General features: G+C 53.2%; 1 protein-coding gene, 1 non-coding gene and 1 pseudogene across 2 annotated transcripts; 2 read left to right on the forward strand and 1 right to left on the reverse strand.

Moving 5' to 3' along the window:
* Positions 1 to 3,205: 3,205 nt before the first annotated feature.
* LOC129147510 (U2 spliceosomal RNA) lies at positions 3,206 to 3,396 on the reverse strand. The gene has a single exon (XR_008554878.1). It is a non-coding gene; the product is annotated as a U2 spliceosomal RNA (small nuclear RNA).
* Positions 3,397 to 11,478: 8,082 nt separating this feature from the next.
* LOC129147513 (U4 spliceosomal RNA) lies at positions 11,479 to 11,561 on the forward strand (annotated as a pseudogene).
* A 2,777-nt stretch (positions 11,562 to 14,338) lies between these two features.
* Positions 14,339 to 16,254, forward strand: ARL4D (ADP ribosylation factor like GTPase 4D). Its single transcript, XM_008149306.3, has 2 exons — positions 14,339 to 14,420; positions 15,001 to 16,254. The coding sequence occupies exon 2, from the start codon at positions 15,100 to 15,102 to the stop codon at positions 15,700 to 15,702; it is 603 nt and encodes a 200-aa protein (XP_008147528.1). The 5' UTR covers positions 14,339 to 14,420; positions 15,001 to 15,099; the 3' UTR covers positions 15,703 to 16,254.
* Positions 16,255 to 23,465: the final 7,211 nt, after the last annotated feature.

Consider the following 23,465-nt stretch of genomic DNA (forward strand, 5'->3'; position numbering starts at 1 on the left):
GCCGACTGCCCGGCCCGCGCCGGCACCCTCCTCCCACCACCCACATTTCACTCACGGTGAGCCAGACCACCGGCAGTCGAGGTCTTACTCCCTTCGCTTCTTTGGCAGCACCATGGCGCTCACCAGATGGTAGGCTCTTGTGCCGATTTTTAAATTCTCTATTCTCTATATTTTTAAAGAGAACTTTTGTGTCTCCTGTGGCGCCGTCCTTTGCGGGAGGTTGGGCGGCGGGGAGAGAACCGCATTAATTTGCATGCCCCGCCCCGGGAGGCGTGGCTGCGGCGGGCGGACTCTCCCTTCGCCGCGGCTCCGACCCCGAGCCGGTTGGTGGTGGTACAGGCTCAGGGGAAGGACAGAGCCTGAGGGGCTTCGCGCCGGGCGGCCAGAGAGGCCTGTGGAGAGGGGGGGCTGCTGGCAGAGGCGTTTCCTGAGGACAGGACAGGCGCTAGGGACGCCCAGACTGTCTGGATTGTGGGCGACTTGGCCGCCCGCCCGCCCGCCCGCCCGAGAGCCGCGCTCCGAACCTGCCCTGTCCCATGAGGCGCTCGCTCATTCCGAGTCCGGGGAGCGCGAGGTCCGGAGGGGGGCGTGTCCGGTGGGAAGGCCCCGGCGGGGCCCCCGGAGGGCTTCTCTGCGGCTCCAGCACCGGCGTCTCGCGGGGCTTCGGTGAAGGCACCGCCTCCTGGGCGCCGCACTGCCAGCTCCCTCCGCCCGCGAGGTCGTCTCCCTTCGCCCCCTCCGCGCCCGGGTGATTCGTCCCACCCCGTCCTTCACGCCAAGTGCACCCCTCGCCGCCCTCCGGGGCGGTCCTTCACCGCCCCCCCACCGAGACCCAGCATCGCCGCGGGCGGGGACCTCAGCAGCAGTCCCCTCCGGACCCCAGCGCTCGCCCGGTAGACGCTGGCGGGAGGAACCTGTGCTCGGGCCGGCCCGACTCAGGGAAGCGGCCGTTAGGAGGCTCCTGGCCGGAACCGGGGGGTGGGGGGTGGGGAGGGGGGAAAGGGGGGAGATCTGGCCAGGGCTGGCGGGACGCCGGGCAGGAGAGAGGTGACCGCTTGGGGATGCTCTGGGCATCACGGCCAGGCAATGGGCTACGCTCGCCCCCCACGCACACCTCACACCCACCCGCAACCCGTCCCCGGCCCGGTCCCCGGCCCTCCCATCCGGCTGCCCGGTCAGCATTGACCTGTCCCACCCTCCTTTCTGACAGGACTTCCGTTCAGTTGGAGAGTTTACAATTCTTTCCTTTGACCTCGAAGGTCATCACGATGCAAGACTGAGCCTCAGCCGGTCCTTGGACCCGCAGCACGGGGAGCCCGACGGCCCTAGTGGCCCAGGTCCAGCCCCGGGCTGGGCGCTGTGCGTGTGTCTTCATTCCCTCGTGCGATTCACTCTGCACTCCTGTGAGGCGGACGGTCATCTTCGCCGTCTCCGTTCGAATTGTCATCGTCATCGTCGTCACCAGTCATTACTGTCGGGTCAGGACCACGGCGAGGGGGGTGTGTGTGAGGGTGAGGGTGGGTGGGTAATTTAGTGGAGTGTCCACCAAACTCTTCAGTGATCGAGAGAAATACTACTTCAATACAACTTGTCTTGATGATGAGGTAGTCATCTTGATTAACGTGGGTGTCTTTGGTGCTCCCTTAAGTTTTTCGTTTTCTCCAGGCAAGTGCCTCACTCATTTCATTCCACTCTACCCCCCGCCTTGTCATCCCCACCCCCATCCCCATCCCCATCCCCATCCCCATCCCCATCCCCATCCCCACCCCCACCCCCACCCCCATCCCCATCCCCATCCCCATCCCCATCCCCACCCCCACCCCCACCCCCATCCCCATCCCCATCCCCATCCCCATCGCCATCCCGCTGGCCTGCGCTGTCTCAGCCGACAGCCACATGCAGCTGCCGAGCCCTGGACGTGCGGTCAGTCCTCTCTGAGGGGTGCCCTGCCCTGAGTGCAAAGCACACATGGGATTCTGAAGACTTGGCGTAAGATATGTAAGATATCTGAACTTTTATAGGGATTACATATTGAAGCAATATTTTTGATATAGTGAGTTAAATAAAATAAACGATTTCGCCCATTTTTCTTTATTTTATATTTTTAAATGTGGCTACTAGAAAATTAGAAATTCCATTTGCGACGCACACATTTCTAGTGGACAGCACCGTTACAGACCGAAGCTCAGAGAGGCTAAGCACTTTGCCAAAGGTCACACAGCTCACGTGAAGCCAAGTCGGGATTCAGGCAGTTTGTTAACCGCGTGGGACCTCGGGTCTGTTCAACTGTGCAACGGGGACGAGGATAACACCTCTCTGACCAGGGTCCTCGTGGAAGTCCAAGCACATATTGGCCTCTCTCTACTGTGAGCGCCCTCTAGGGAAAGTCACTTCCCATCCGCACAACAGAGGTGACGTCCCTGCTGTAGTGTTGGGAAGGCCCTCCCCCGCCCCCATCCTGGGCACCCCTGCTTCACACCCCTCTTTACCTGGCTTCGTCTCTCTGCCAGCTGTCAAGTCATTATGGACACCCATACCCGTGATCGTCACATGGCATACATAGAGATACACAGACATAGACATGTACATACGGACACAGAGGTGTAGAGGCACATTGACAAACATGCACACCTTCTTAGAAGCAAATAAGCTTGTCACCCTGATGGCGGAGATTTTGTTTGCTGCTCTACGCTCCGCAGCTAGGACCGAGTTCGGCACGTACTTGGCACCTGGTAGGTATTTGTTGAGTGAGAGACAACATGGAATGTGCTTAGCCTGCACCTGACGTGACCCTTCCTTCAGGCATTCCCATCCCGTGATCTCTGTTGAGACCCGTGCGTGTGAAGCCATCTTGCGCTCACTCCTTTGGTTTCCCCAAGCATTGGTTCATCGCCTCCTTGCCTTGTCCTGGCTGGTAGTGTGGCCATTTGGACGGGTGTCCTAGGCTCTAGCCTGGGTTGGGCGCGCCCCGAGGGCGGGAACTGGCTGGCACGGCGGGTCTCTCCTCGCCAGCACGTACGCAGGAGCGTCACTTCACGTCCCAAACAAGCGAACTAAGGGCTTACAGCCAAACCCCAGGAGAGAGCCGAGCTTCTACACAGGGTGTAGGTGAACCCCCATCAGCTCACGGCGAGAGAGCGCTCGCCACAGAAACAGCTCAGGCTGAGGCAAAGTCTTTCTTTAAGGACCCAAATTATTTCCCCCGAGGGGGTGCACCGTTCCCGGAGGTACTGCAATACCGGGTCGATGCGTGGAGTGGACGGAGCAAGCTCCTATTCCATCTCCCTGCTCCAAAAATACATTTAATATAATGTCCTCGGATAGAGGACGTATCAGATATTAAACTGATAAGAACAGATACTACACTTGATCTTAGCCAAAAGGCCGAGAAGCGATGCCGTCTGTTCGGCCCTCGCCGCCACTCTCCTCCTTCCACCCATATTTCACTCACGGTGAGCCTGGTCACCATCAAGCGAAGTCTCATTTACACAGGATCCTGACAGATATATAGAAAACATTAGACTCTGTGAAGACTTTTTTTCAATTCTCTACGTTTTTAAGGACATTTTTATCTCCGCTTGGCGCGGTGGCCAAAGGGCCGATGCTCATTTGCATGCCCCGCCTTTTCCGTGCGGGTAGGCCTACCCTACCGGCGCCGTTCGGGCTTCCGGCCCCTCCTCGGGACGACCTCTGCGCGCAGAAGCGGAAGCGGGGGCTGTGGCCGAGCTCTTCCGCGGCACGAGCTCTAGCGAAATGACGCGGCCCAGGGGATTTGGGCGGCGGCCGACCGAGCGGTCGGGGGACGGGAGTTGAAGCAGAGGGGTCCTAGTTCCGAAGGAAGCCGTCGGGTCATGGCTGGGAAGACGAGAGCGTCCCCCGGGGCTGGCTCGGTCCAGGCCCAGGACTCCACCGGCCGAGAAGCGCCCGTCCGGGGTCGCCTGGCAGGGGCTGCGGAGAACAAAGTTGGTCCGGCCCTGCGGCCCTGCGAGGGCTGACTCCCTCCCGGGAAAGAGCTCTGCTAGGACCCCCGCCCTACCCTGTGGGCAGGGCACTTGGCCAGGCGCCTTCACCTCCCGAGCCTCAGCGTGCCCAGACGAGCGAGAAGGGGAGAAGTGGGGACCTTCACGCCCGCCTTGGGGGACTGAGGACGCGTAAGCGGAGCGCCCGAGGCCACCTTGGTTTAGTCCAGACGAGCGTGGACTCCGTGTGTGCAGAGATGGGGACCCAGCCGGCCGGTGCGGCGGCTGAGAGCGGAGACGCGGAGGACCTGAGGACCTGGGCCCTACCCTGCGTCCCTCGGTGACCCTGTGACCGGGTACTTGACTCGCCCTCCTGGCTGGACCCCTGCCTTCCATATGTCATCTGTACAGAATGGGTGAGACACGAACAGACGTAGGTACTAGGAATGATGAGACGTGGCCGGCGCACAGAACACCGGTCAGAACCAAACCCGAGGGAGAATGTCTCGGGAAGGTCACTTCTCCCCCGGTTAGCCCTTCCATCCGGGACAGTGGTTCCCGACCTTTGCTGTGGCCGTGCCCCACCTAAGCATCTCCGGAATCCTGATGCCCCTCTCCCCCGCCCCATAGAATTCTTATTATTCAGAGTGGACTCCTAGTCACGTGGAGGAAGCCTAAAAGGCCATGAACTTGGTCTTAAATGGCATCCACGAAAGGGAAAAATAAAAGCACGAAAGGACAGTTGAAGTACGGAGGAAGAAATTGTAAAAAAAAAAAAAAGATATGAAAAAGGAGCAAATAAAGTTTCAAAACATATAACATAGAACTGAAATGCATAAGTAGGTCACAATAAATATTTATATACTGTACATGACGTCCCTAGAACCATAAGAAATTCACTGTTAACTCATCCCGGAATTGCCCCCCTTAAAAATCAAGTTGCCCCCCTGTGGGGCGTGCGCCCCACCGTGGGAACCACGCATGTAGCAGGTGAGACGATTGACGCCTGGCATGCAGTCCTGTGCTCAGTCTTCCTTCTCCGGCTCCTGGCATGTTTCCCTCCGAGGCACCTCCCACTTGGTTGCCTTTTAGCCCGACAGCATGTGAGCTCCAGAGCAGGGATCTTTGTCTCCCTTGTCCGCCTCTGTGTCTCCAGGGCTCAGGGCAGCGCCCGGCTAATGGGTGAACAGGCATTAAGTGATGTGAGCTGTGCGTGTAGCTCGTGGCGGTGATCGGGTGGCTGTCTCACCGTGGGCCGGGTGACCGTCCCTGCCGGGGAGCTGGCACTGCTCTGCCCAGGGCGGTGCTTGAAGAGCACAGCTCGCCTTCGCCGCCAGTGCCCGTGGCGCACGGCCTCGCCCAGCCATCGTGCGGTCAAACCTGTGCCCGGTCTCCGGGCCCCTCTCTTCCTGCGAGCAAGCCTGTGCCTCTCCCCGTGGCCTGAGGAGCCGCAGCCTCTTCTTCCCGGGAACCCGGTGCTCACCCTCTGCCCGCTGTCCTCGGAAGCGGGGACCTTTGTGCGCGCCATCTCTGTCCCACTTTGTCCGTGTCCCGGTGAATGAGTTCAGGCATAGATCTGACTTGATTTTCCCCCCGGATGCCCACCCAGTTGTCCCAGCGTCATATATGGAACAGCCCATCCATGTCAGATGCCACCTCTATCATAGAAAAATTTTCTCTCTCTCTCTCTCTCCAGGTAGGTTTATTTCTAGACTCATTTCTGGGCTTTTCTTTTTTAAAAAAAAACTTGTGCCTTTTAAAAAAACGTGTCAATTCAACTGATTCTGTGGGTCACGCCTGCCACCGTGTGGGCCCTGGGATGGCGCAGGCGAATGTGACCCTGTGGCCGTGGTGGGCGAGGGCGTCTGGTCTCCCCCGTCCCCTTCTGGCTGCCACTCAGCCACATCCGCCCGTCGCGAAGCTGCTGGGGCAGCCGGTGCGACCAGAGAGTGTCCGTCTGCCCGGCCCAGGCTGCCAACTGCAGGCGCTCCCGAGTGTTCCGCCCCGGGGTCGGGGCCGCGGGGCTGCGGGTGCCGGGCCTGCGGGGAGGACGCTCTCCCGCCTGCGCCCTGTGCCCGCCGCAGTCCTGCCCGCGCGGCTGCACCCTGGCCTCTGGGACAGCTCGGTCGGGTTCTTTTTGTCACAGAAACTTCTCTCCCTTCTCTCGGACCCTTTTCTCTCGTCCTCAGTTTCTCTCTCTCTCTCTCTCTCTCTCTCTCTCTCTCTCTCTCTCTCTCTTTCTCTCTCTCTCTCCCTCTCCTTTTCCCCGGCTGCACAGCAAAAGCATTCACTTGGAAAGTCTGCAGGTCCACCCCTAGCGACGGAACGAGGTCAGTGGCTGTGACCTTGCCGTGGGGAGGAGGCTGCTAGCGACAGCCAGCAAAGTGCGGCTGCATGTGCCCCTGTGAGTGAACCCACGTGGGACATCGGCCGCGGCCTGTGCTCGCAGTGTGATACTGCCCGGCAGCACTGGTCACCGCGGAGCAGGTTGAAAACGCAGAAGCCTGGGCCTCAGACCTGCTGAACCCCAATCTGATGGCTAACAAACTCCCCTGGAATGCACACGCACGGTCAAGTCTGAGAAGCGTTCTGCTACAGGACTCCATGGCTGAAGGAGAGAGCCTGAGGGCGAAGCAGCGAATATATTTTTCAGGATCTCAACTCCCACTACCAACTGATGAATCAATTCCTCACCACTCTTTTCTCACCCTTACCTTCTAAGTCCCTGCAGAGAGTCTGCAGCTTCTAGAATCTTCTGGTGGTGAGAGACAGAGGACAGGAAGGCATCCATAACACCTGAGCGAAATTTGTGTGTGTGTGTGTGTGTTGTGTGTGTTTTTTTTTTTTTTCCTTTTTGAGTTGTGACTAGGAGGCTCTAAGAACTATTGGGATGGGAGGAGAGCTGTGGATGAGATAACAAAAAAAGCATAGACGACACTAGGTTACCATGGGTTATTAATTGGCTTTCCTTTAATGTTTCTTGAGACATGAGCAAAGAATGGATTTCCCCCCTCTCACCCTCCCAGCCCCACAGAGGTCTGGGGTTGTGATACTGTATTTCTTTGACAGGCAGCGTTACTCCAGCCCTGAGAACCAGGATGTATGACTTCCCAAGAGTTACATATGATGACGGTTAAAGAGGTATGTATGGGCCAGCAGAATGCCTGGCCCACACTCCCCTCACTCCCAGTGTGCTCTGGATCGTGGGGCTAAAACAAGAGTTTGTGTGCTGGAGAGCAAGTTTCATGGCCAGCTAGACTGGATCCATAAAAGTAGTTAGACTCAAGGAAAAGAATGAAAATAAAATAAAAAGAAAATCAAAACACAACACCCTCCCCCCAAAACAACAACAAAAACAATCACAAAAAAACTAGTTAGATTCAACTAAGAATTGGCTTCAAAACTTCCTTGCCGCCCTAACCGGTTTGGCTCAGTGGATAGAGCGTCGGCCTGTGGACTGAAAGGTCCCAGGTTCGATTCCGGTCAAGGGCATGTACCTTGGTTGCAGGCACATCCCCAGTAGAAGGTGTGCAGGAGGCAGCTGATCGATGTTTCTCTCCCATCAATGTTTCAGACTCTCTATCCCTCTCCCTTCCTCTCTGTAAAAAATCAATAAAAACATATTAAAAAACAAAAAACAAAAAAAACTTCCTTGCCATTATTGAGTACCCACTGGTGTGCCAGCAAGTCCCTACAGTTTCTTTCAACAACGAAAGGCGTTATTTTTCCAATTTTGCGTCTGAAGAAACTGAGGCTGCTGAGGCTGACTCCCCAAAGTCCTCAGGTTTCTTCTTCCTCGCTAGGCATTAAGGGACCCTGTGCTCCTGGCTGGCGGTTTTATATTTTTTTTATGGATGGATCCTTATTCCCATCTGCTTTGTGAGAAAGCAGTGGGTGGTCCATTTGTACATGTCACTTTGTATGTTATCTGAGGAAGATATTCCACAACTGGCTTCCTGGGTCAATGTTTTTTGTTATTGGTTGAGATAAATAATTTATTATCATCATAATAGCTGCCAGGTAGAGAGGATTTGTATATGCCAAGCCCTTTGCTGAGTACTTCACTTATTTTATTTTCATAATAACCCTATGAAATAAGGATTATCCTCTGACTTTGCAGATGAAGAGATTGAGGCTGGGAGAGATAAGTAACTTGCCCAGGTGCTCACTGGGAGTTGTTAAAGTCAGGATTGGAACTCATCTTCCCAGCCAGTGGTGGTCCCAGGGCCAGCAGCATCAGTCTCACCTGAGAACTTGTTGGAAATGCTCATTCTCCACCGGTGACTGGCTGGCTGACAGAAATTCTGGAAGTGGGGCCCAGCAATCTGTGTTTTGTCAAGTCCCCCAGATTATTCTGATGTATCCACAAAGTTGGGAACCACTATTGGAAGCTCTACGCTCTCTCAATTTATGCAAGGCAACATTGGTGACTTGGCAGGGACATCTCTCAAATGCTAAAGACTGAATCAGACTGTTAAGGTCACTGGGGATTGGTTCCTGTTGTGAATGCTCCGAGGAGCCCATCAGCTGGGATAACTGGCCAGTCAGCATGTTCCCTTCAGAGTGTGGGCCTGGTCTCCCCTTCCTCATCTCTCTAACTTGGTTGTCCCTACTCCCTGGTCGTTGCTCCCCAGGCATTTTCACCCTCTCGGGGCTCCTTGTTGCTGTTTCTTACCACCCAAGTCCCCTCCTCCAGCCAAGGCCACCCCATGCAAATGGATGCTGGACACCCGTCCCCACGTGGATCTTTTCCCACAAACACTGCAGCATGGCTGCAGCTGAGCTCTCCAGAATCTTCCCGCCCTGCAGCCTCCTCCTACCTCAGCCTTCCCTGCCAGGCCCTCAGTAAAAGTATGAGAAATATAATTGAAATTAGATTTTCTGCTCAAATAATGTCCATTCAAATCTGATCTCACATCCACAACAAACAAATAAACAAACTTGAAGAGGGCAGAGTTGCCATTCCCAACCCCAAACTGTACAAAAGGCCCTGTCTGAAAGGAAGACTCCAGAAGGCGGCAAAGGAACCTGTACAACTTAAGGTAGTCCGCTCCTTTTCTTCAGGAATCAGGCAGTGACAAGCATATCCACCAGGGGGCAGCATCTGCTGCTTTCCAGCCTTGCCTGGGAGCAGGGACTTGGTTTTGGAAGGGTTGCCTCTGAAAGGGCCCTTGGTAGGGGAGGAGGGTACCTATGCCACCCCCCCCCCCCCTCTAAGACGTAGGTTGTGTTTTCTCCATCTTACTGTTGATGAAACAAAGCTGGGATTTGAAAAATGGGTCTTTGTGATTCTGAAGCTAACAGCTGCGCCTTGGAATCCACTCCCCAACCCCACCTCTCTCTCCCGTTCATCTGTGCACTCGGACAAGTACTTGGTTTAGGATGTTGTGCTGCAGAGGCGAGGATGTTCTCAGTGCCCTGGTCAGGGTCCGAAAGGTCGCCAGTTGGATTCCTGGTCAGGGCACGTGCCCAGGTTTTGGGTTCAGTCCCTGGTTGGGGTTTGTATGGGAGGCAATTAATGTTTCTGTCCCGCATAGATATTTCAATGTTTCTCTCTCTCAAAAAAAAAAAAAAAATGAATAAAAGCATATATTAAAAAATAGGATGTCCTCAGCCACTTCCTAGGGAAACTCCATCCATTCCCTCCCTTCCCTACTCCACAGCATGGACTGTCACGAGGAAGGGACCTGGAATCATCTAAGCCCCTCCTCACATGCTGAGGAAACAGGCTCCTGGGGGAGGGGGGGGGGGGGGCAGTGGCTTTGCCAAGCCAGTCTACTAGTGAGGGCAGAACTCATGATGACTCTCAGCCCAGGGTTCCAGCCCGCCAGGCTTCGAGGTGGGCCTCTCTCTCCAGTGTCATCCCCACCCCTAGCCTCTGTTTTGCTCTTCCAAGAAGTCCCCCCCCCTCCTCCCCTCCCCGCCGGCCCAGTAAAGGCCTGTGAGTTCAATACTACTCAGACCTTGCCAAGAATGTTCAACTCAGTATCAACAGAACTCCCGAGGGCTTAAGGACCCCAGGGGGGAATGTTTGGTTCCCATATGTAATCATTCCCTCATGCATTCCTAAATTCCTGCAGGATTTCCTGACTGCCTAGTGTGCCAGGCATGGTGCTGGGTGCTACAGAGCTCCGGAGGAGAACAACCAGCTCCTGAGCTCAGGGCTTAGTTTTGGGGGGGGGGGGGGGGTAGGGGGAGAGACAGCTCTGAGGAAAAGCAGTGACACAGCAGGTGCAATCTGATCGGGGGGTTGGGGGGGACCAATAGGGGGAAGTAGATAGGTCCCAGGTAGTCGGTCCTGTCTAGAATGCTTACTTGACTCCTTGTCACTTAAACCTTGGTTCTAATGCTACCAATCGGAGAGGGCTTCCTGAGTATCCCCTCTATGAAGTCGTTCCCTCCAGCACATGCATCTGCTTTATTTTCCTTGACAGCATGTATCACCCTCTGAAATTAGCGTCTTTATTCATTGCCTGGCTCTCCCACTCCCCACTATGATGTGCACTCCATGAGGGCAGGTCCTTATCCATCTCATACTCTGAGCCTAGAGTGGAGTGGGGCCTTGCACGTAGCAGGCACTCCATCTATGAATGTTCAATGTACAAATGTTTGAATGTTTGATACTGATCTGGGCAAAAAGTAAAAGTGTTTGAATGTTTTCTGCAGCGAATCCCCCAGTGCACTAGGTCCTGGGCTGTGATCTTGTGGAGAGAAACGAGGTAAGAATGCCAGGAAAGCAAATGGTCGTTAATGGAGGAAGGCTTCCCGAGGCCAGCGCTGGGGGTGGAGACTGGAGTTCGCATCTAAAGGAACTTGTTGGAAATGCTCACTGGGACGGGCCTAGAACCTGATGTTACCCTGCAAAGCTGGGCCTCTTCCTTCATTCCTCCCTGCCCCCCACCTTCTCCTTCCCATTTGTTCAGCACCTTCTCTGGCAAACACAAAAGGTGAAGGGTGGGGTGAGATCGCCAGTTTCATATTCTTTATTAGAGAATCAAGTGACAATTTCCTTCTTGGGTGTAGGGCCCAGGAGATCCTGGAGAAATGTTAAAGAAGTTTCAAAGATTGCCCTAGCTGGTTTGGCTCAGTGGATAGAGTATCGGCCTGTGGACTGAAGGGTCCTGTGTTCAATTCTGATCAAGGGCATATGCCTGGGTTGCAGGCCGGACCCCCAGTAGGGGGCATGCAGGAGGCAGCTGATCAATGATTCTCTCTCATCATTGATGTTTCTACCTCTCTCTTTCTCTCCCCTCCTCTCTGAAATAAATAAAAATATATTTTTAAAAAAGAAGTTTCAAAGATTGTTGAAGAAACATAAGACAATCTGTATGTTTTCAGTTCTCTGTTTCTGTGTGTGTTTGGGTTTCATAGCTGTTGAAACATTTGTTCAAAGCCATGTTTGGCTAATTTCTATCTGGGTAACCTTGGGTAAATTACCTAACCTTTCTGTGCTTTGGTTTCTTCCTTTTAGAAGAATTATACTTCTTGGGTTCAGCTGGGTATTAAAAAAGGAAAAGTGAGTTTTGAACAGTGGCAGTATTGCAGCCAAGGAGGTTTATCTGAGGCACAATTATTGCTAATTGAAAAATATAAAATAAAAAAAGGAAAAGTGCCTGGCCTGTGTCACTCAGTGGTTAAGTGTTGACCCATGAACCTGGAGGCACATGCCCGGGCTGCCTCCATCCCCAGTAGGGGGCGTGCAGGAGGCAGCCAATTGATTCTCATCATTGATGTCTATCTATCTCCCTCTCCCTTCCTCTCTCTGAAATTAATAAAATAAAATAAATAAAATAAAATAAATTTAAAGGAGAAGTATGCAAAGTTCCTAGACCAGAGTCTGGCATGCAGTGTCACTCACTGGGTAGTGGTCACCCACCTCCTGGCCTGCTCTGTCTTTCCCTCTCCTAACTCACCGTGCGCAGCTCAACCTCTGAGCCTTAGCTCCTGCAGCCATCTGTCACCCCCATGAAGTGGGGGTGTAATAAACCAAGTTCCTAAGGTCTTCATCTCTTCAGGGCTTCAAGGAGGCTTCCAGCATCTTGGAGGGAGTAACCAAGTGGCTGGTTTGTAGCAGGGAGGGGATGAAGGAGGCGGCAAGGCAGGCTGGTGCTAAACAGATGGGGAGCTTGTGGGCAGCAGGGCGAGGCCTTCTTGTTTGGCAATGACTGCCCCTCCCCTTTTTCTCACCCCCCTCAAAGAGAGCCTTTAAAAGGTTAACACTGGAGCATGTAATAAATGCAAGAACTCAGTCACCTTGTAAAAACGGAGATATTAGAGTTATAATTCCATTGTCCTTTGATCCCCCTCTCCTCCCATTTTACCCTGTCATCGCTGTCATCCTTTTGCTGTTTTCATTTTGGTTACACTGCCCCTTTGTGACATGTCCTCTTTAAGAATGCCCAGACTGTACCAGTCTGCAGTGGCTGGGAAGATGCCGTCCGGCCCTGAGCCCCTCCTAATCAGTCCCACATAGGACTAATGAACTTCTAGAAACCTTTCCAGAAGCTTTCACTGGGCACTTGCTCCCTTGTCTGCAGTTTTACAAGTCAAGATTTACAAAGGCCTAGTACATATACTGTCCTGTACTGTCCCTGCACTCCCTGTGATTGACGAAAGAAACATTCAAACCTGTGGAGAATTTTTATCAGACTTTAATTGAGCCAAAACTAATGACAATTGCTGGGAAGCAAGATCTCAAATGCTCCAGAGAATGACAGTTTTGCAGTTTCTTCTATGCATTTAAAATTAAGCAGGGAAGCAAGAAAGATTACATAAGGGTAGGAGAAACCAAGGCGGGGATTGGATTACAGGGGCGATTTTCAATCAGTGTGCCTCGGCACTCTGGTGTGCTGCAAGGATTTTTAAAATATGCAACATCTGACTATTTAGTCAGGGGCACTGACCTCTTTCCCTTAGAAGGTCAAATAAAAAAATGACAACAGCCTACACTATAATAGCCATAAGGTGTGAATGAATCAAAATTATACCCAGTTGTTTTTGTCAGAGCAGCAAAATATATATATATTTTTGGTGTGCCGCAGCATTTTAGTAATTAGTTTATGTGTGTCATGAGATGAAAAAGGTTGAAAATTGATACATTATAGGATAGCAAGAATATGTACTTTCCTGATAGCAGTTAAGCTTATTTTAAAGGTTTGTTAACCTATATGCACAGGTGTATTAACCTAGGGAGGGAGGGAGGGAGGGAGGGAGGGAGAGAGAGAGAGAGGTGAAAGAGACACATCCATTGGACACATCCATTGGCTGCCTCCCACACATGTCCTGACTGGGTCTGGGTTTGAATCTGCTACCCAGCGACTTGCCCTTGGCCCTTGGCCTGGAATCGAACTCGAGACCCTTCGGTGTGCAGGCTGAGGCTCTCACCACCGAGCTACCAGCCAGGACAGGAATTGGAGTTTATGATCAGATCACCCTGTAAGGTTACTTCGGGTAGAACCCCTTTTTGTCCACACCTGTCAGTGGCCAATCTTGTCTCTCTCACTAGAGTGTAAGCCCTCTGAGGCCAGGCCCTGTGGCCTGCACATCGTCTATGTATATCGCCATGGTCTCTGGCTCATGCAGAGCACACAATGAGAACGAGGTCAATAAATGCCCGCCCTGTGGAGTGAATAAGAATCCTGTCTGTCTATTTGAACAAGGGCGGCCCTTGCGGGGTCTGCTGCTGGCCAGCACTCAGATCAGCGATTGAGGGCTTTTTTTGCTGGGGATGCTTGGCCCTCCCTATAAGAGAAGACGGGTAGTTCAGTGGTCAGGGCCCAGGCCCTGGATTCAGACAGAGCCTTGCTCAGCCTCTTACTAGCTGTGTGTGATCTTGGACCAGTGATTGAACCCCTTTGAGCTTCCTTCACCTATAAAATGCAGCAACACCAGTTCCTGCCTCTAGGGCTGTTGTGAGAATCGAGAAGGGTAACGGATTTAGACTTTTGTGGGGCTCTAGGTTCACAGAGGTTTGAATATTGAATTAGGAAAGGTAAAGGAGGAAGACTTGTCAGCAGCCCTGAAAAATAAGCTGGTGGAGGGATTGTACGTGTGTGTGGAAGCTGCCTGGGGAGGGGGATGCGGTATTAGTAAACTCGTTACTTCTCACGAGTTAAAGGCTGCCACTCGGCGTTCCCTTTGCCCCTCCCACCATCTGTCCCTGAGTGCTCCCGAGTTTAATAGCAAATGTTAGAATACGGTAGAAAAGTCAATTAAAACGGTCCCGGATTGAGCAGACACCCGTCACTGTGAGGTCGGGGCCGCAGCGCGCGTATTTCCACGCCCACTCCGCCGCTGCGGGGCTGCTGATTGGCACGCGCGTCGTGACGTCACCCACGGGTTTTAAGGGTGAGTCCCCGGGACCGCCGGGCAGTGCGGGCGCGCTGGAGGCCGGCGGGGAGGTCGGCGGGACTGTTCGGGTGGCTGGCCCGGAGGGTCGCCGCGGGAGAGCCGTTGACGGAGGTAAAGGGGCTGAACGGGCCGGGCCGAGGCGGCCCCGATGCGGGGCCTGGGGAGCTGGAGTCAGCGATCCGAGGAAGGCTGGCACCGGAGTGTCGCGGGGCGTTGGGGAAGGGGTCTCCGCGTAAGGAGGGGGTCGCTGTCGGCCGCCTGGGGACGTGGAGGGTGGGTGGGAGCGGGCCTCCATCTCCCGTCTCAGCGCCGGCACCCTAACTCTTAATTTGCGGGCGCTGTCCGACCTGCCCCTTCCCGCGAGGATTATCGCCTGGGGAGTAGGGGTTGCGGCGTCTGTTGCGGCACCACTAGCGGACGAAGAGGCGCTGGATCCAGGCCTCCCCCCCCCCACCCCCCCACCCCGACTTCAGTGTCCCGGGACCTGGGGCTTTATCTAGGTCTCATCGCCCTTGTTAGCGCCCCAGGGAGAGGGGAGCGGCTTTATTACACCTGCAGCTGCTTAAGGAAAAAGAAAAAGAAAAAGGGAATTTTAACAAGGAAGCTGATTCAGGAAAAGATCAAGAAGTTGCACATTTCATGTTTGTTAAACCTCTTCTCCTGTTTTCTCTCATGACCTTTCCTTGTTTAGATAACCCAGCTGCGGTCTCCAGAGCCTGCGCTTGATTGCAAGGCCACCTTTGCGCCTCTCCTGTGAGCCCCAACACCCACACCTTAGCTGGAGCTCACCATGGGGAACCACTTGACAGAGATGGCGCCCACCCCCTCCTTCTTGCCCCATTTCCAGGCCCTGCACGTCGTGGTCATCGGGCTGGACTCAGCTGGAAAGACCTCCCTCCTTTACCGACTCAAGTTCAAGGAGTTTGTCCAGAGCGTCCCCACCAAAGGCTTCAACATGGAGAAGATCCGGGTGGCCCTGGGAGGGTCCCGCGGCATCACCTTCCAAGTGTGGGATGTGGGCGGGCAGGAGAAGCTGCGACCGCTGTGGCGCTCCTACACCCGCCGGACTGACGGGCTGGTGTTTGTGGTAGACGCCGCCGAGGCTGAGCGGCTGGAGGAGGCCAAGGTGGAGCTGCACCGAATCAGCCGGGCCTCTGACAACCAGGGTGTGCCTGTGTTGGTGCTGGCCAACAAGCAGGACCAGCCCGGGGCTCTGAGCTCCGCTGAGGTGGAGAAGAGGCTGGCAGTCCGAGAGCTGGCTGCTGCCACGCTCACCCACGTGCAGGCCTGCAGCGCTGTGGACGGGGTGGGTCTGCAGCCCGGCCTTGAGCGCCTGTATGAGATGATCCTCAAGAGGAAAAAAGCTGCCCGGGGAAGCAAGAAGAGACGGTGACCCCAGGCCGCCCCCTCCTCACCAGTAGGGGTCTTTACACTGGGACAGCCAGGCAGAGCCTGTGGCCCCTCCCTCAGCCCCAGGGTGCAGGCCCTGACCCCCTAAATGAAGGACTGAGGCAAGCCCGCAGCGGGTGTCCTGCTTTGGGGAGGGGGATGTGAGATGGGCTGTCTACTCACGTCTCCCCCATCCTCACCTCTAGAGATGTGGGGGCTGCAGAACTGAGGAGGCTTCAGTATAAACTGCAAATCTACCTCGACCTTGTTTCACGTTTTTCTCTGGCTTTTTAATTAGACGTGTTTTAGGGCAAAGGAAAGTTACTCGGAGGATGCATTTGGTATGGGGTACTGCCTCCCCCTCCCCCAACTGGGAGTCCCCCCACACCGCTTTTCTAGGGATGCCACTCATAATAGTCTTTATTTTTGTGTCTGTGTGAAAGTGCCAAGAACCTCTCCCCACATTTGTAGATCCACTGCCGTTTTATAAGCTGTGTGTCCTCTGGATTAACTATTTTTTAGCATTTATAAGTTATTAAAGACTGATGATACTGTACCTCTAAGCTTGGTCTGGCATTTTTCTCTCCTTAGTCCAACATTTCTATATGGGTGGGGTTTGGGGGCAGGGGTGGGGTTTGGGGGTGGGTGGGGAGAATAATTTATCTTGAAGTTGAATTTGCCAAGCAAGCACTTTTCTAAAAATTAGTTGAGCTGCTCCCCAAGCTATTGCCTAATCTGCAGGGATTTTTTTTTTTGGGGGGGGGGGCGGTGTTCCTTCTTTTTTCTCTTGCCTCCCCTACCCTCATCCTGTGGCTCTTACTTGTCCCTGATACCATCTGGTCTTGAAGATTTAACTTCAAGATTTGCTGGTCGGAGCCCGTTCCTAGGTTTTTACCCTTGGGAACACATCCTTAGGTTTATATAGGTAAATCCTCAAAGAGCCATTCTGCCCCGTTCTCCCCTCTCCCCAGCATTCAGGTTGGTCTGGTTTCCCTCCCTTATCCCCCCTCCCCCGCCCTGGGGGGATGCTGTGAGAATGGAAAGTAACTCCTTCCTGGCCTAAAGCCACCTCAGGGTGCTCAACCTGCTGACTGTGCTTACTTACTGGCAGCTATGGTAGGGGCTGGAGCTGGGGAAGCCTGGGCTGGATTGAGCCAGCCTGGCTCTGTGACTAAACCATTAGTCTCCCAGCTCTGGGGATGAGAGCTATTCCCAGGGGAGGGGCAGTAGTAGCAGCTGTTTGTGCCTGCTGGGAGTGGGGACTGCTGGACACCCCCCCCCCCCCCGCTCTGGGAGAGGAGGGGGAAGGCCACGAATGTTAGCAGGGATAGTGAGACTGAAATGCTAACATTGTGAGGCCTGAGTACCCTTGCCCTTCCTCACCTGCATCAGGGCCAGCTGTGTCTGAGATAACAGAACAATCAGCACCTCCTAAGGTGAGAGAGGCAAGTAAAAACCCAGCACAGTTCTTTCCAGCCCCCAGCCCCCCAGCCACACTCCCAACCTTTGTGCACGCATGGGGTCTCCAGAGCAGGCCCCTGCTCCAGAATCAGATAAAAGGGCCTGGAGAGGGAGAGAAGGTGCTGGCAACCCTATCCCGGAGGAGCCTGCCTAAGGAATGGCTTCTTCCCAGCCAGGCTTGCAGAAGCCACGTTTTGCTGCTGAGTCTGGCCAGTTTAGATTTGTTCCCTCCCCTCCCCACCCCTCACCCCAGTGGCTGGCAGAACAGGGGTGAGTGTGCATTGATCCGGAAGGGTGCCCAGTGTGCATCAGAGCTGGGGCCTGCTTGACAGAGCGGCTGGCTGGTTCTGCTGGGGACACGTGCTACCTGGCCACCCTCTACCCATGCCTGTGATTCATGGCTCCCGTCCTCACAACAGTCCTCGTCTGCAGCCCAGGAACAGGCTGGGGCAAACCTGGTTAGAAGATCTGTTCGGCCCAGCTGGCGTGGCTCAGTCATGGTTTGATTCCCGGTCAAGGGCACATGCCCAGGCTGCAGACTCGATCCCCCGTAGGGGGCATGCAGGAGGCAGTCAATTAATGATTCTCTCTCATTGATGTTTATCTCTCTCTCCCTCTCCTTTCCTCTCTGAAATCAACAAAAATATATATATTTTTTAAAAAAACCTGTTCTGCTGGGCAGTCTTTCCTCCCTACTCCATCCCAAATTTTGCTCTTTTGTCTCGAAATCTCCAAGGACCTGTTTTCTCCAAGTCTGGTCAGCTGGGGGACCGAGGTCTCTGGATTTGGGAGAAGGATGCATGAATAGGTGCTCCTCCCTCTAGCAAAGGGGCCTCCAAGGTGCCAGCTTTTGGTTCTGGCTCTGCCCTCCCTCCCTGTCTGGTTAGGACCATCTTCTCCCCCAGGGCAGGCTCTAGCCTGGGGCCATGGTCCCCAGGAGACCAAGGAATATCCCAACTCTTCCCCACAACCAGCTGGCGGGGGTGGTGCGAGTGAGAGTGAGGTGAGGTGGAGGAGCCAGGGGTTTTGGAGGGGTGGTGGGGAGAGGGCAGCACTGGGGAATTCTGGTTAGGAAGCTACGTTCTGGCGGGGTGTCGGTGGCGAGCTTTGGAATCATCTGGCCTTGGTCCCTCCTGCCTCGGCATTCTTCCTGTTGAGCTTTTGGGCTGACGGTTTGGAGTGGGGATAGGCTCAGGGTTGGGGGTGGGTTGTAGGTCCCTTGTTTCAGCTTGGATATTAAATAGACTTCCTTTGACTCCCTGAGATGGATGCTGAGGGAGAGGCTCCTGAAGGCAGAGGACCTCTGGGGGCCAGGAGTGATGGGCAGGGGTCGGCTGCCTGTGAGGTGAAGCTGAAGGAAGCCGGTGGGCCCAGATGGGGGGCCCCCTTCTGAGCTGCCCTCCCCCACCTCTCCTCGTACGAGTTGGGTTGAAAAATCCAGACGGAGGGCACTTTCCCTGGGGGCCCTGCCCTTCCCTGAGCCCCTCCTCATTAGGGCAAAGATGGCAGTGGTCCCCTTCCCACGTCCTCTCCGTCCTCTCCGATTCTCCTGTCTGCACTTGCTTAGGGAAGAGAAAAGGCAAAGAGGAAGAAAGAAGTTCCTAAGTCCCAGAGGGGGCATGACTTGCCCAAGGACCCAGGACTCCTTGGTGGTACATCCAGATCCTCCCTCCCTCCCAGGCGGGCTCTTTGTACTCCTGGCACAGACACCAGGGGATAGGAGCTAAGCGGCATCTCAGCGCTCTGACCTCCCCTTCCCTCCCTCCTTCCCGCCTTGATTAGACGAAGGGCCGGCTTTCCGCTCCCCTACTCCCCTTCCTGAGGAGTGGCCGTTTTATCTCTGAAGCCCAGGACAGCTCTGGCCTCAAATCTGGCCAGAAGTCCCCACCCTCCTTTCACACTGTCATTCTAAGTCCTCGTTGAGATGGACAGCCTCACTGGGGCCTGGGAGGCACTGAATTCCACCGAAGCACTGAGGGTGCTCAGGACAGTCTGTTCTCCACCACAGGCTGCGCTGGACGGAGGCCAGGGGGAGGGCGGGCTGAATGAAGGCGTAAGGGAGGCCCAGGCCAGCACTGGGCTAAGGGGTAAGCAGTCTGTAACCACACATCATTCCCAAGGCCCTCTGCTGGACCCCGGCGGGGGCCGGGGGGTTTGTTGGAGGGTGTTTCAGGACCTGCTCCCTAGCTAAGGCAGAGGAGGCTGTTTTCCTTCCTTCCTTTTACAGATTTTTTTTTGTTTACTTTTCTCCCCCTCCCTCACCTGCTTACAAAAGTCTTTGTTGGGGAAGCAGTTTAGAAACTTTGGAAATGGATAACCCTGTAATGTAAACTTCAGGGCCAGCTAAACATTTGAACAGGGTCTTACATAGAATTTTCCAGATTTTTTTTTTTTTTTTGCATAGACATAAAAGGTATGCATATACAACACACATGGGATTATAGGCCATATTGTCATACAGTTTTGCTTTTCTCTTTTGAAAAACAATTTTTAAAATCCTAACTTAAGGATATGTTTGTTTATTTACTTAGTATTGATTTTAGAGAGTGGAAGCGGGAGAGAGAGAGAAAAAAAAAAAACATGTGAGAGAGAATCATTGCCCACCCAGGGTGAACCGAAAGCTAGGTATGTGCCCTAACCGGGAATAGAACCTGCAACCATTTTGGTGTACAGGACAATGTTCCAACCAACCAAGCCACCTGGCCAGAGCTCCCCCCCTTCTCCCCCCAAACTATAAGAAAGAGTTTGTTAAGAAAGTCACAGAGGTAGAAGAAGTGAAGTGCAGAAGACATGGGCTCAGGAAACAAGTTCCAGAGGCAAAAGAAGGGGCCCTCGGAGTTTAGGAGAGAAAAAGGTAAAGGTAACACGCCTGGGGGAGTGGAGGGGACAGGAAAGGCGGGGTGCTCCTGAGAGGGAGCCTGCTTTTCTCATTTATGTCTTGGGCATTATTCAGTGTCAGGACAAATGGATTTTCCTCGTTCTTTTTTGATGACTGCATGAGATTCCATTGTGTGAATGCGCCATCACTTATTAATTAAATCCAGAGTGTCCACAGTAATGAACTTGCTTGCACATATTTTCTTTGTACACTTGGGGGAAGAGACCCTTTCAGAGAAATTTCTAGAAGTGGGATGGTTGTCAAAGGGTATATGTATTTCAGGTTTTCACAGATAGTGCACAGTGCGTGTTTGTGTAGAGAGGGTTTGGGAGGGGAGGGAAATTTAATCCAGCCTCCGCATGGCCAGATTTCAAGGCCTCTTCAAACGGAGGGGGCCTGTGGTGTGGGGTAGACATTCTAGCACTCTTGCTTTTGTGGAGGTAAGAAACAAAACCACCAGCAAGTTGGCAGAAGATGTGCAGGCCTGCGGAGTGAGCTTGGGCTGATTTACTGGCCCTGGGGATTGAGCCCCGCCGGGGCTGCCTGGCTGCCGGCGGACGTGGGCAGATGGTGAGGACTCCTAAGCCCCGGGCTTCGCTTCTCGCTTCTCGAAGAAGGCAGGCAGAGTGGGCGAAACGACTCCTAAAATAAATCCCCGGGACTTGGCTCAGAGAGGGCGTCAGGCTGGGACTAGGAGTGCGCGCTGTGAAGGGAACATGGGGACAGATCTGGAGCCTGAAGGAGGGCAGCGTAGGCCCTGGACCTCCTTCGGGGCGACCCCTGGCTCCTCTAGTGGGGACCCCCACCAACTGCTAAGGAATCCTGGAACAGGAAGCAGAAGCCTGACGTGTCAGATACCTCAGCCACTCGGGTCTGTCTGGGGCTCCGCCTCTCATTAGTTCATTCAGGCTCCTGGCCTAATCCTGGGTCCAAGCCCCTTCAGATGGGGTGGCGGGAAGTGGGGAGGCAGGAGGGTTCCTCTCTTTAGCACCTCCCACCCCACCTATTAGATCTGGTGAGGAGGGTAGGAATGACTGCTGGGTTTTAAAGATTGCAGAGAGTGAGGTTTTGTGCTTTTGATTGTATTTGTTTTTATAAGATTATCATCCATTGCTTTTCACTCCAGATGCTGACTCTTATCCTTAGGGAGCTAGAAGGCAGAACTGCTTAATCACTCTCTGGCTCTGACACTCTTCCAGTCTGATGGGAGGAACAGGCGAGCCACCAGAGTGACCAGGCGGCATTTCAGGAAGTAACCCACAGAGCAAGACTTGGCTCCGCCGCCAGCTTCTGTGGCCTCGACCAAGCCATTCCTGCTCTCCCGGCCTCAGTTTACCCTGTTGTAAAGTGAGGGGGTTGAGTCAACAACTCCAGATATTTTCTGCTTCATTTGCATTTATTTATTTATTTTTTTGTTTGTTCTATTTTTTTTTTTCTCTTCTTTCTTTTTTTTTTTTTTTCCTGGTTCACTTTCTATGGTTTTCAGGACAAGGTGAGCGTGAGGAACTCATTAATGATCTCTCTCCCTTCATCTTATCATTCTCTGAAATTACCTTGTTTGTGTTTTGTTTTTAAGTTTGTTTACTGTCTGCTTTCACCTCTAGGATATGCTTTTTAGGAGGACAGCACTCATCCGTTTTGTTCACCATTGTATCACCAATGTGTATGGCAGGCACACAGTAGGTGTTCAACTCATATCTATGGAATGTGGGATGTCCACTCAAGAATTGAAGGGTTGGGGTTCCATCTCAATAAAGAAGTGGTTTTGGTCTATACATGCTGACAGCACTCAGGAAAGAAGCTATCAAGTAAGGTTGGGGAGTTTATCTGGGAAGCCTTCCTGGAGGAGGTGAGGAAAAGAAGCAGGTTTACTTGGAGGACTGTGGGCTTAGGAGTACTTTCTTCACCCTGCCTGCTGCTCAGGAGGAACGACTTGAGTCTGAGGCTTAATACACACAGTTTCATTCCTCCCTCTCCAGGATTTAATTACCTGGCCTGAGACGCTCCCTAGAGTCTGTTTACCACTACCCTCCCCCAGCTCCTCCCAAGATTACCCTAGGATTGCCACTCTCTGCCTCCCACTGCAGAGGAGTCCAGTGTGGAACAGGTGTTGAGAAGGGATTCCCAAGATTTAGACCTGAGCGGCCCTGGATGGCAGCCCCCAGCCACATGTGGTGACTGAGCAGGGAATACGTGGCTGAACTGAACTGAAACACACTGTGTGAAATGCACAACCGAGTTTGAAGACTTAGCACAAAAAAGAATGTAAACTATCTCATTCATAAATTTCGTTAGTACATTCATACTTTTTAATATAGGTATGTTGAGGTGAAATATTTTTAACATATTGAGTTAAATAAAATACGTAAAAATGTGGCTACCAGAGACCCCAAAATGACATCTGTGGTTCACATTCTATTTCTATTGACAATGCAGGCCCAGATATTTGGAGGAAGGAGCGTTATGGGTCAAAGAATGGGAGGGCCATCATTCTTCTTTTCTTCTGAAATCAGAAGAGAAACAGATCAAACTGCAGCAGCCTGGAAGGAGGGGAGATGACTAGAAGGACTGAAAAACCTGACAGATCTGCATACTTTCCTTCCTGAAGAGCTTTCTGAGTAAGCGAAAACTTTGCATATCTTGAATTGTCTAAAAAGATCTTATCAAACTAGGATTCTCTGTTTTCTTAGCTTCATTCAGGGTATTTTCCCTCTATAAACATCAATGTAACTGTGCATTTGATGATCAGCCCAAATATCTGGAATCCACACAAATTCTTAACATGATATTATCCAACAGTTTCTGATCGTCCCTGAGACTGCTGCGATAGTAGCAGTAGTGCTGATAGACTGAGGTTTCACCATCTTGCCCTCCCCTGCTGCCTTCCTCTGCCCCACCTGCCCTGCACCCCACTCACAGGTGCTGGAGCAGAGAGAGGGCTGAGGCAGGTAATCCTGAGGGGAAGAGGCCAGCTGGGGTTCTGGATAATCTACAAACTGGATTATCTTTGCCCGAGTTTGCATCTACATAAGTAGGTGGCCTATATACAGACAGGATGCACTGGGATGAACCATGAGGAATGAGGTTAACTCAGAGAGAGAGAGAGAGAGAGAGAGAGAGAGAGAGAGAGAGAGAGAGAGAGAGAGAGAGAGAGAGAGAGAGATATCCCACAATAAAATCTTTCACCTACTTATCTCCCATCCACAGCGTTAATTCAATCAGTCTGACACTGTCCTAGGCACTGGAGTTCAGGTGCAATCTGTACACAAGGCCTCCTAGAGGAGGCAGGAATTCAGGGGACACATGATTTATTGAGGGCCAAGTCTCAGAGAAGGGGAGCAGGATGGCGCAGGGGAGGAGAAAGATGAGCTCCCACCGCTGGTGTGATATTGGTGTGATCCTGTGGGGCAGCTCTGGATGGAGAACGG

Source organism: Eptesicus fuscus, chromosome 20 (genome assembly GCF_027574615.1).
Source record: "Eptesicus fuscus isolate TK198812 chromosome 20, DD_ASM_mEF_20220401, whole genome shotgun sequence".
In the NCBI taxonomy this organism is placed as follows: domain Eukaryota; kingdom Metazoa; phylum Chordata; class Mammalia; order Chiroptera; family Vespertilionidae; genus Eptesicus; species Eptesicus fuscus.